Source organism: Clinocottus analis, unplaced genomic scaffold (assembly GCF_023055335.1).
Source record: "Clinocottus analis isolate CAN_PGR_092001 unplaced genomic scaffold, fCliAna1.0.p SCAF_18, whole genome shotgun sequence".
In the NCBI taxonomy this organism is placed as follows: Eukaryota; Metazoa; Chordata; class Actinopteri; order Perciformes; family Cottidae; genus Clinocottus; species Clinocottus analis.
Window position 1 is genome coordinate 3,077,335 of NW_027175909.1, and position 12,571 is coordinate 3,089,905.

The 12,571-nt window shown below is 49.0% G+C and overlaps 1 protein-coding gene across 12 annotated transcripts in view; it reads right to left on the reverse strand.

The window, feature by feature from the left end:
* arhgap12b (Rho GTPase activating protein 12b) overlaps window positions 1-12,571 on the reverse strand; it is a 50,700-nt gene that overhangs the window by 36,746 nt on the left and 1,383 nt on the right. For 11 of the 12 annotated variants that reach the window (XM_068581650.1, XM_068581649.1, XM_068581648.1 and 8 more), the window contains exon 2: window positions 9,442-10,214. In XM_068581650.1, coding sequence (XP_068437751.1) covers window positions 9,442-10,119 — 678 coding nt within the window. In that variant the 5' untranslated portion in view covers window positions 10,120-10,214. Of the gene's footprint in view, window positions 1-9,441; window positions 10,215-10,359; window positions 10,463-12,571 lie in introns of those variants that run through there. The other variant, XM_068581647.1, reaches the window with a different exon arrangement.

Here is a 12,571-nt window from a genome sequence, read left to right on the forward strand (position 1 = left end):
AGGAAAACAAGATATCGTGCTTTGGAGAGCGATGGTGGAGTTACAAATATGAAACAAAGAGCTCACAAGAACGGGTCCCTACTTTGATTCACAGCACTTTTCTTTCCTTTTCTTCTTATCTTTTAATGCTGTAACATTTTAGGAGTTCCTCTTTTCTCCTCTGCATAAGCTGCTAGGTGTTCTTTACATTCATTGCAATCCCTCCGTGACAAAATAATCAAGCTGTCATTCAAGCGCACAAAGAGGCGATCAAACAAGCCAACGGAGCATGGCGGGAACACCGAGACATCCGTTACCGCTGGCGTCTCCATTTCATTAATGCACGCCATCAAATAGGAGGCCACTGAAAGCCTGCTGGCCTTGGACGCCTCCCCTGTGGACCAGAGAGGACACTGATCAGCCTGCTAGTGTCTCTCGGTTTTTATCTGCAAGCTATTTCTGTCCCGCTTTGAGGAAATGCACAGAGACGCGGACTGTATCCCCAAAAGGCAGCGCTTGGGATTGGCAGACTCCCCGCAGGGCCGAAAGCCCACCCGAGTGCAATTATAGGACGTGTGTTGCTGCGGCGTTAAAATGGGATTTGCCGTTTGTAATGACTGTTTGGGTACGAGGCTGTAAGGCTGGCAGAAGGATCCAGACTGATCCACGGTGGTATAGAGTGCTCTCTCTCTGCATCCCCTTTTGTTTTCCACCGTCGTGTCGCCGTTCAGCAACAGTTGCTGGTGGAAGGTTCGGAGGACAACAACAGTTTCTGGAAAATCAATTCAGCTGTACATTTTTTGTTTATAAAAACCACAGAAGTGCAGGAGCAGCCGGTCGTAAAGTACTCGCACAAAAAACCTATACCTATAAAATACCTACAAAAGCCCAAACAGATGATAAGCAGTAGAGCAAACTCCACTGATGGAAGATCAATAAACTGAGCAGCACAAGGTCATCGATAGAATGCAGAGTTTAAAAACACACACACACACACACACACACACACACACACACACACACACACACACACACACACACACACAAATTTCACAATAAAAGACCACCGTTAGGACGGTGGCTAACTGAACCATTTCTGCGGCGATGGATTCCCAGCTAGTCTTTTCGTCCCTGTCAGATACCAGCGGGCATATGAAGATGGAGATGATGCGTGAGCCTGGATGCTCAAAAAGGCGAAGGCGCTTCCTGCAGCTCCCCATTTCCAGAGGATAACAGTGAGAGCACAGAAGTGCTGGACAACTCACAAATAGTGTCTATTTGATCCGCAGTGATCTGCCGCATAATTATAATAAAACCCCCGAGAGACGCAAGCTGTTGAGCGCAACACGTCAAAGAGGAGCCGAAACATGAGGAAGATGGCCCACCCCCTTGCTGAACACAGTTTGAGTTCTTCCGTAAGAGAATAAGCTGCACAGGATCCGCATCAACCACATTAATTGCGTTTAGTTCTGTGTTTTGGATAGAAAAAAATGCAAAGGTTTTGCACAGGCGAGGGGGATTTTCGTCTTTTACGGCATGCTTTGCAGCAACTTTTTAAATTCCAGTCGATCTCCATGCGAGAGTAGCAGCAGTGTGGGCAAAAACAAGGAGAGATACAACCACAAAGCCCAGCACAGCGAGGAGGCACGGGTCTCCACTTTAGTGCTCTGCCAACTCCGATCCCTGCGGCGCATTCAGAAGTAATGGGAGAAATCACAAGCGCGGGACAACACGCACAGAAAAAAAAAAAAAAAAACATGCAGCAGGCGATAACTAAATGACTTCGCTGGCACCGTGCTGAGAGCCACATACATCTTACAGAGACAGCTTTGTAGGAGATACGAAAGAAAAACCGTGACCGTGATCGCCGTCCTCGGAGGGTTGGGTGGCAGCACAGCTTGACCTGTCTGCATGGTCCAAAGCAGAAGGCAGCCGTTTAAAATGTCTCTGGACACGGCGAGCATCTGTTATGCAACTGTGCACTGAGGGCCCGATGCACGGAGCACCATCACCTGTATGCAAACAGACTTCTGTGGCAAACACAGCAGGGGGGACACTGGTGGGGAGGGTGGGAGGTCGGTCAAGTCACTTGCTAAATAAATCCCACACAAGAACCCCAATGCGCTCCGACATAATATTGCACAGGCACGCACACACACACACACACCGTAGTTGGTGCTGTCGCTCTGCATGTTTTTAAGTGGAAAGAGGGAGAGGGTGGTGGTTAGAGAAAACCCACTGGAAGAGAAAATGTCCCAAACAGTGAGGGCAGGTGGAGGGAGAGCGGTGGGGGCGATGCAGGGAGGATGCTGGATGTAGAGCGGGGGAAGCAAGGGGGAAATAAATCACTGGCGCTGTCAGAAATAAAATAAAAAAAACAGGCCTGGGAGAGGTTCTTACCTTCTCTGGGTACATGATGTCCCAGTGCAGCGAGCTACAGCAGTGAGGCGGGCCCAGAGATAGAGAGAGAGAGAGAGACAGAGAGAGAGACAGAGCGAGAGAGAGAGATTGGGGGACAGAGGACGACGGGGCAGGGACTGAGTAAACCACAGCGAGCAATGGAGTGAAGCGAGGACGAGAGAGAGAGAGAGAGAGAGAGAGAGAGAGAGAGAGAGAGAGAGAGAGAGAGAGAGAGAGAGAGAGAGAGAGAGAGAGAGAGAGAGAGAGAGAGAGAGAGAGAGAGAGAGAGAGAGAGAGAGAGAGAGAGTGCAAATTAAATAGGTGATGTGTGTCCCCCCCCGCCGTCACGCTGCTTCACGGCTGACAGGCAGAGCGGCTTTATGGACACCGGAGTGCAGAAAACTACAACCGGGGTGGAAAGAGAGCGAGAGATGGAGGAAAGTCTCTCCTCTGTCAAACCCTGTTCTTCAGTTGCACGAATGCTGCTGCAGTTTGGGCTCTCAAAGAAATCCTGTGACAGGCCTTTCCATCTTAAATGCTTGTCTGTGTGTTCTCCACAGTCGTGTGTTTAAGAGAAGACCTGCGAGTCTGATCGTGTAATTCATTTTGAGGTAAAAACACCTTCAAAACAACTGGAGTTATTCAGGTTTCTCTCCATCAAACTGAACTTTGCCAAATTACTTTTGAACTCTCCATGATACTGTTTAGCATTTACCTTCTTCCAATACACATTTTTCCTGAACACGCCGTTAGCATTAGCCGTTAGCATTAACCGTTAGCTTCATTATTTGGCCAAACAGAATGTGCTGCCCACCGGCAGCTAACGGCTAATGCTAACTAGCTCTTCTTCTGCAAATTCTAACACTGATTTGTTGTGAGGAACGTAGCGTCATCAGGGGACAAAATAGACGGGAGCGTTTAAGTTAGTTCAGGCAGGTTCAGTTAGTTCAGGCTGTATCAGAGGCCTTTCTTAGCCTGGTATCAGTTTCGATTTTCCTTTACATTCACTTCCTTCATATAGCTTCATATTTTGCGCATGCTAACCCCTGCATCCATGATATCTTTCTGTATTTGGGACTCTGGTTCTCTTTATCCCCCAGAAAAGGTCAGCACTGTCAGGATGCATGTGGTCAAATATGATTTTGTGCATTTACTTAAAGATTTCTCGTGGAATTGTTAGTCGTCTAGTCGCACTATGTCATTGTTGTTGTTGTGGTACATATTGCTATCTATTCCATTGATCAACAGGTGGCAGCACACATATGATCGATAGGATAGGAAGGAGATGCATTCAACACATTTATGACACACAAGGCCGTTTGGTAAGTAACAGTGGATGTAAACACAAGAAAACTCTGTGTGGTGCATTTACTCTCAACAAGCTGATCTACTTGTGATTCCATTGAGACAAACAGGTTTTAGTCCCTAATCTAAATGTTCGGTAGAAATGCTGTTGTGTCAGTGTTCTTAAACACACATATCTTCCTGTGGAGACTTGTGCCCTGCCTAATGCAGCATTAAGTAGCATTTAGTAGCTCGTCGGAGTATCATGATGATCCGTTTCACTGTCCACTTTCAGCCACGTGCCCAGAATAGAATTTGGAGATAAACACTGAATATTTCATTACATTTTGTTGGCATCACTGGCTGCTTCAATCCACAATTACTCGCCTCGGAAACTTATGCCGTGATCCTGGATGTAAACAATGAGAGAATGCCTGAGGGTGAACCATTTCATGTGGCTCACCTTTAGCCAACACTTCATAGGAAGAATTGAATGCCCTGCACCTTACACAACAGGCATAACCCCCCGAGCCTGATTTGTCAACATCAACTCTTGCGGTTTGTCTCGAAGGCTCAGCCCTTCGGATAGGGGAGGGGGTGTAATCCTCTTGCTGTGTCACAGAGGATCAGGATGGATGTGGGGAAGACAAGTAGAAAAGAAATGGTGGTCTCAGGTTGAATGAGGAGCTGGTTGGACCACATCTGACAAGATGATTCAGAGAGACGGGGGAGAGGGCAATAAGAGGCCGACAAAAGAAGAGGAAGCAAAAGAAATAAAGGCGGCGAGAGCGAGAAGGGAAAAGTTGAAGAGAAACTAAAAGGCCCAGACAGAGTTACGAGAAGAGAGGTAGCAGACTCTCACATGGATGCACAACTTGTTCGAGTTTGATATCAAATTACTGAAAGGGGTGCTTTGCTTTTGAAGGGAAAGCCGACGCTCATTGACTTAGCTTCCTCGCCTGTTGCCTCGCTGTGTGCAGGCACCAAGGCAGGAATGTCAAGCATGCACTGGAAAACAAGCGGGGGCCTCCTCTTCTGCCGGTCCGGGAGTAAGACTTTCGGCGCAGCTCCAGAATTACAGGGCACCGCACACGGTTGCACTTCGCAACACTGCTCACCCTCGGCAGTATTTACTGGGCCATTATGCAATAGGAGCGCAGACCTTCTAACTTCAAACGGATCTCGGCTTATTTGAGAATTGCTCTGCAGCTGAAGGTTGTTGGCCTCCGCGGGCCGAGAATCCATTTAGCACGACATGTAATTAGCGGGTTATTGCGGCGTCGGGATGTTCAGGAACAGGAGGTCGTTACTGCGCTGTAAACTTAAGAGCTTTCTCGGGACGTTCAAGTGCGAGAGAAAGGCTCTCGCCACAGCCTCCGTGCTGTCCTTTACATGAACAATACACACATTCTGTGTCACGTGGGAGAAAACTTGCGTCACTGGACAATAATGATCTGATTCACTGCACCAAAATAGCAGCAGTTAAAATCCATCAAACCTCTCTGGAAGTGAATACATATTCAAAGTGCCCTTAGAAGTCCCAGCCACGCCCACGCAGCAGTCTATTTCAACGCTCTGCTGAGACCCCCCCACCCCTCCTCGCTCTCTCCTCCTCTTGGTGCACAGTCTCAGCCTCTGCTCTGTTGCACAAGTCAGCAAACGCACATCAGAAGCCAAAGAGCACATGCGTGAAAGAAACAATGAGCGATCCATCTGCGTTTGTGAACACCTCAACAGATGTTCATGAGATCCGCTTTGAATGCTTCCTCCGGTCGTGTAAAGTCCACCCTTTTAAGTCAGTTATGTCGCTCGTGGCGGCTGCATGGTGGATTGTTTTTCTTCCTGACTCACAACGCCATCTCCACGTTAACCCCAAAATGACACCGTATCCGTCTGGCCTCCCGTCCCCCAGGTCTCTGCCGTCCGACAGGGACTACAGCGGATCTGTCAGGGCAAGGGGTCCTGACACATTTTGTCCCCGTCTCGCTGTGACCACAAACCCCTCCCTCCCTCCTCGACAGCTAGCAGGACGACCACACAGCAGGTTGAAGGCAGACAGACAGACTCTGGCCTCCACTCAGCTGTTTCCTTATCTTCTCCAAACCCTTTGAGAGTCCGTGCGGATGCATTTACGGGCCGGATATGTCAGTACGAATGCGGGCATCCTTAAAGCCTTTCTAGGATATTTTCTGCATAAAAAAAACAACGGAATGCAGCTTATTTTTAAGATTTTAAGAGAGCGACTGATCCAGCTTGTAATCTCCAGGGGGAATTACTGGTTTATTATTATTAACACAAAGCGACACGCGTTAGTGCTACAAGAAGTTACTTAACAAGATAAATGTGTCATGAGCTGTAAAAAAAAAAAAAGGTCCTCCTCAGTGGCTGATACCTTGTTTGGAACGTGATGGTGTGAATCCGGTATGAAGGTCTTTCTGATCAGAGTGAGCACAGGGCAGCCCCCGCTGGCTCCACGGACACAAAACCACAGACACAAACACGTCCGGGGGCCTCGGCCACATCTTCCCCTCTCGGTGACACACACAGCTCAAAGAAAGAGAGAGACACAACAACAATCTGGCCTCTTGCACAATCCCACAGAGCAGCCTTCATCCGCTCATTAAGTCACTGCGCTTTGGGAAAAAAAAAGGAGGCCGTTTCAAGTTTCTCCCCTCCCCACTTTGAAGACGCGGATATCCCGACTCAAATATAACTTTCTTTGTGGCGACTGAGGATCTGTGCGGTCATGTTTTGCTGTTGAATTTGAAAATAGGCAACGAGGCAGCGTCTTAAAAACCCCAAACAGCCGCAGGGTAAGCCACTATGCCTGGGTGAGAACAGCACTTTTAAATCTTATGGGTTGCCACGTTCTTTCAAGAAAATAAACACACTATCCCACTGCCAGGTTCTTAAGAAGTATGGAAAAGAGGTTTATTTTGCCAATCCCCAATAGTGCTCTTAGAGGAGAGGAGGAGGAGGAGGGGGAGGAAACTAAGTAGGATTCAGGGGGACGGCTGTGTGACCACAAACCCCAAGCAGCCTGTCGAGGTGCCGGGGAGGCGGGCCGTCGCGCGCCGCTGCCGCCGGAGCCCCTGAGATAAGCGAATTACACGGGGAAGGACGCAGAGGCGTTAATCGACACCCTGAGATCAGATCTAATCAATTAAGAGGGGGGCAGCTGGCACTCGAGCGGAGGCATGTCAGCGACAAATCCCTCCCAACAGATCCATCCATTGAGCCATACGCCCGTTCATCCAGGCAGCTCAATGTGTGTGTGTGTGTGTGTGTGTGTGTGTGTGTGTGTGGAGGGGAGGCTGAGGAAGATGTCCTGGTGGATGGAGAACAGGGAAGAGTGTGATATGAATCTTTGTTTCGTCTTGTTAGAGGAGATTTGACAGATCAGGTACAGTTAATTCTCCCAAGGAGCTTCTCCCAGTTGTGTGCTCAGCCGTAGTCTGAGCACACTGAATATTGTTCCCACTTACCTAATACCTTAATTTAGGTTATTCATCCATTTTTTAAAGACAATTATGTTTAAAAAAAATTGATAACATACAATTTTACGAGCACATACAACTCAACCTTTTCAAAGAATATGATTCAACTCAAACGTCATTATTCTGTATTTGTGTGCATGCATGTAAACAGTCAGTGTGGCTTAAAATATTCATACATTTTTTTCTCTGTATATTTCACGTGAAACTGAAACTCGTGTTGCACTAAAGTTCTAAATCAAATGAGAAAATACCCTATTATTGTCAAGTATATTACATTCATACATGTTTAAAGAAAAGTAGGCTTCATCATGGTGTTATTTCATATAAACTAAATATGTATTGACCTAACAGTAAACCTGCTATATTGTGATGAACTTCATTCTCAAGATATGAAATGCGGATAGAAGATTTTGGCCGGCCCTAATCTCTGCACCCCCACAATGACAGGAACCAGCGGAAGTAGGGGAAATAAAATAATTGTTGGTTTTCTTTTCTTTCTTTTTACGTGTTCAGTCACTTGGCTGGCAACAGGCCAAACAGGACGAATTAAAATAACATCACAAAGACCGAGGGAGTGGGTTCCACCTGCCCCGGCGACCAAAGGCGGCGCTGAGCTTCACAGGGAGTTTGAGGCCGAATCCTGTCTGCCGTCGGTTTCTTATCCGCCTCTCCAGCACGACCGGAGCAGAACAAAAAGACACTCCAAAGAGCTGCCCATGCAAATGTGAATGGCCGAGAGTGAAATGTGTGTTTATGTTGGCCCGTGTGATTTGACAAGCGTGAAATTAATTCAAAAAAAGGTCGGCGAAGGCAGGCGGAAACACGGAAAACAACCCTTTTTCTCGCCTTGATGGGAGGGGAAGAGGGGGCTTTTGGAGGCCTGTCAATTCCGGCCCATAAACCATTTAGCCGACCCGCGTGTACGGCTCTGAAGTTGTAAACTGTGTTGGTGTGCTTCCATTCTCACTTTTCTTTCCCCTCACGTGGCACATCACACATGGCATTCACACTAAGCGCAGTGGTCCCCACGGCGGGGCGACCGGGGGCTACAGACTGATCCTCCGCAGATATGACCTACTTTCCATTCAAGCCTGTCTCTCTTTGTTCACTCCATGCTGGTGGAGGAGGAAGGCTGCAGCAGCCTGTGGAACAAAGAAAACAAGCAGCCTTCCAAACAAGCTGACCCTGCCTAGATACAGGCACCCCAAAAAAATGGCCCCCAGAAGAGCAGTGGCTCTTGAAGGGAAATCTCCTCCTTTCTCTACTCTGATCTACCGCCGCTGCAGACGAGGGAGGATAAACCTGAAGCCCTCCACCCATCCATTCTACTGGCTCAGAGGGACGAGACACATATCACGGAGGGCCGGAGAAGGTCCAAGTCATCGACCTGGGGACTGCAGCGACACGGGGAGGGAGAGGATTTATTGGGCGTTTTCATCGGGGGCTGTGGGGGCATCAGGAAGTTCAGATCCCTGCACAGTGCTTAGTCACTTCCTACAGATACCTGACACCTTGAAGAGAATATCTGCCGCAAAGCATTAGTTTTTTGGTGTGATAATACGTTTACGTGCATTCCTGCAGCGCTACACAACTACACATCCAAGCAGTAGACTTTGTGGCATTTCCTTGTACTAAATGTACCTGAAGACTAAACTATAAAAACTCTGCATTTAACAGTGAAGCTGTGGACACACCGTTTAGCCTTTAATGACCCAACTGCAACGGCCCACCCCCCGAAAAATATGCACATGTGTACAAGCCAGACAAAATATGCTTCAAGGGCAACAGAAGCAATGTTGCCACTTTCGGCAAATCTGGCAAATGAGGCAGGAATATTGTTTGGAGGCAGAGCGCTGGAGGGGCTGATGAAAGAATGCAGCTCTGTACGAGACGAAGAGGGAAGAGCATGCAATCACTGGGCGCCCAATATGACAGAATCTGATGTGGACAGGGGCGCTTATCTGCAGCCGACCCAGGAGGGAAATAAAATGAGCCACAGTGTGGAATTAATCAAGGCGAATGGAAGAAAGGAAAGGAGCGCTGGGCACAAATAAAGAAAAACCCAACGATGCTGAAGAGAGCCTGTACTCCAAGTTTGCTGTCTCGGAGGATCTATGCATTGTGTTAAATGCCTCTACACTCTTTGCCACAGTGACTGATTGATTATTCTCTTAAACTACCAAAGAATGCACGGAAAGCAATAAAGCGAAGCTCCTAAATGCGCCAAATGAAGCAGATCCTTGTCGGACACCATTTCTGAAAGATTGAAGTCGCAGCGTACCTGCATGTGTTCTGTTGAGCTGCTGCTCAGCTCGTCCCCGGACTCCGAGTCGTTGTGGAGCTTGTTCAGCCGGTCTCCCGGCAGGTCGCCCGGCGGGGAGGCCTTACCGCTGTCCGGACTTTTGTCGTGGTTGTTCCCCGCCTTGAGCGGGGGCGAGTCCGCCCGAGTCCTTGGCAACGTGGAATTGTTGGCGTGATGATGGTTGTTGTTGTTGTGCAGAAGCACCAGTTCGGCCACCATCTTGCAGTGGTGGGGACTCCCCACGTTCTGGTTGGCGTCCTTGGACAAGCCCGGCGGCGTCACGCGATCAGAAGATGGCGACGGGGTGGAGGAAGGCGACGGGCGCCCAAAGCTGGACATTTCCGGCTGCGGTCTGTTGAGGTTTTCATTAGACGCCCGGCAGATATCCAAAACGGTGGGTTTGGCTCTCACGGTGGGCTTCTGGGGGGGCATGAGCGCACGCCGCACCTCCCGGACGTACTGCGCCGGCACGTAAAAGGCCTTCAGGCCCTCCTCCTTCCTCACCTGCCACCAGTCCTCATTGGTCTTCTTCACCAGCATGTAGCACTCTCCCTGGCGGATGGCCACCATCTTGTCTTTAGACTTGTACTCGTAGTCGTACTCCACCTCGATGTAGATCTGGCCCGGGGCGATGGGAGGCCCCTCCCTGTCGGCCATGGCTGCCGGAACGCGCACTTGAACTCTGACCTCAGCTGCTCAGCGACGCAGGCCAGGAGGGCTCCTCATGTCTGACTGGGGGGGAAACTGCTGGGCTGCGGGAGATAAGACAGACCGTTAAATGTCACATGCTATTTTTCCTTCTTTTTGAAAAAAGGTGCAAGACATTCAGCAAGCACAGACACATGACCATATGGCTTCAAAAACCACATCAACATCAAACCCCGAGGTATTGCTCACCTGATTACCACAACCGCAAAGTACTGCTGCTGTAACACACTCGCATTATGACACAATCCACCACCAGACCTACCCCATTGGTGAGTCAAATAAAGATCACCACATGACTAACCCTCCTCCCTGTGATCACCTAAAACCAAAACAGACAGTCAACCCTGAGTGCTCTGGAAACCGACACCGCCACCGAGGCCATTCAGCTCGAAACCCGATCGCCCTTCGTGGAGCTGAAGCTGATTACAACCGAATCCCCGAGATCCTGCACGCGAACCACTGGCTGCAAGGACTCCCAGGAGCTTGCACTCCCTCAGAGAATGCACCCAAAAATTAACAAAAAAGTTTGTGTCTTTTCTGCAGTTTTAGGCATCATTACTCATTAATGCAGCTGCAATTTAGAAACCTTTAAAAAGCTTTCAGGTGATTTTGTGCTGTTCTTGGAGGGTTTGTACTGGGACGAGGCCTGTCATAGATCCGTCTGTCGGAGAGTCTCCCATCGCCCGTTAGCCTAAATAAATACCGGGGCGCTCCCAGAGCAGAAGAAGAGCTGCCACCGAGCACGCCGCGGCTCCCCTCATATCAAATTCTCCCTCTTCCTCCCTGAAATAGCTGCCTCCCCCGTCGCCGTGGACTGACATCCTGGCGGTAAAAGCAGGTGCTTTTAGTGAGGCGTTGGAACACGGCGCTGAATCTATAAGGGGTCGATCCTTCTGTAGAGGAATATGTACACACGCTCTGGAGCTCAGACTGACAGCTACGCGCCCAGAATAGATTTACGGTGCTGAGAGCCGCCTGGACCCATGAGAGCCGGGCTGCTTTTTCATAATGGGCTCAAATAGTTTGTTTCATCAGTTTCAACACCATGAAACACACAGTGTTGCATCACGCGAGGGCATTTTACATTGTCTGTGTGTGTCTGTCTGTGTGTCTGTCTGGTGTTCAACACCAGGCAAGTTCAAACCTGCCCCAATACTAGCTTCAGCCATGATGTCCACACACACACACACACACACACTTTGTGAATGGCTGCCTCTCAAGGAACCGTTATGGTCCATTTTAGTTTGTGTGGCGAGTCACACATCCTTGTGTAACGCCACACGGTCACAATCTACAGTTCACACCAGCCCCAGAGGTGCCGGGGATGTAGTCTGTCGAAGCTCCTGGTCACCCACACGATAGGGGCCCCACTATCGGCGTTGCCGCAATGAAGGCGGCCGCTGGCCCGCTGCACTCTAGGAAATACAGGCCGTGTTTCCGGTGTGTTTAAGCTGCGCGCTACAGTCCAAGATAAAGGATGAAACCCTGTGATGGGTGAACTGGCGGTGCCGCAGGGTGAGAATGTCACGCTGTTAAGTCAATCCAAAGATAACTCTATCGGCAGCTACTGTCCTCTTCATGTCATTAGCATTTGGAGACACTTATCCAAAACAGATAAAGGCTCCCAAATATACACCAGTGTAGGACCAAGTCACTTTGCAGTCCCCACAAAGAGCTGATTACTAAACCGACCAGCCAGACAAAGCAAGCATGTGGCATTAAATAATCAGCCGTGACTTTGATTTTCTTTCTGGAGATCGCGCGTGACATCGCTCACCTTTTGACAAAACCAAACGGCCAAACACCAATTGAAACGGGCTCCTCGAGCACAATACAGCAGAAATTTACAACTGCACTCTCCCTCTCTCCCTCTCTCTCTCTCTCTCTCTCTCTCTGAAGTGCTGTGGCGTCTCAGGGTCCTGGCAAGAGGAGTCGAGAGAGTAAATTCTGCTGCAATAGAATGGCCTGTCGCCGCATGGTGTCAGGGCGAAGTGAAGTCTCCGGGGAGAGCGCGGGCCAACTTGTTGCTCTGTGGAGATTCAAAGGATGGTGCTCATGTGTAGAGAAAAAAAGGGTGGGGGTTGGCACAGCTCAGCACAGCCCTGAGACTGAACGCTGATTGTCCATCTGTGTATATGGAACAAAGCCCCACTGTCCCTGTGTTTTTTTTTGCTATTTAGAAATCGATCAGTAGTTTTCAAAGTGGGGGCCAAGGTGACAATAACAGTCAGTTTATGATAACCATCCAGTTTTACTGTTCATGTTCTTGCCTCATTTGCTCATCAGATCCTCTTCAATCAACTTTGTGAAACTGCTCTCCATTTGATTTGTCATGCATGTCATTTCCCCAGACGTGATTGTGTTCTACCCAAAGAGAGACGTGTAATTCAATAGAAAACCT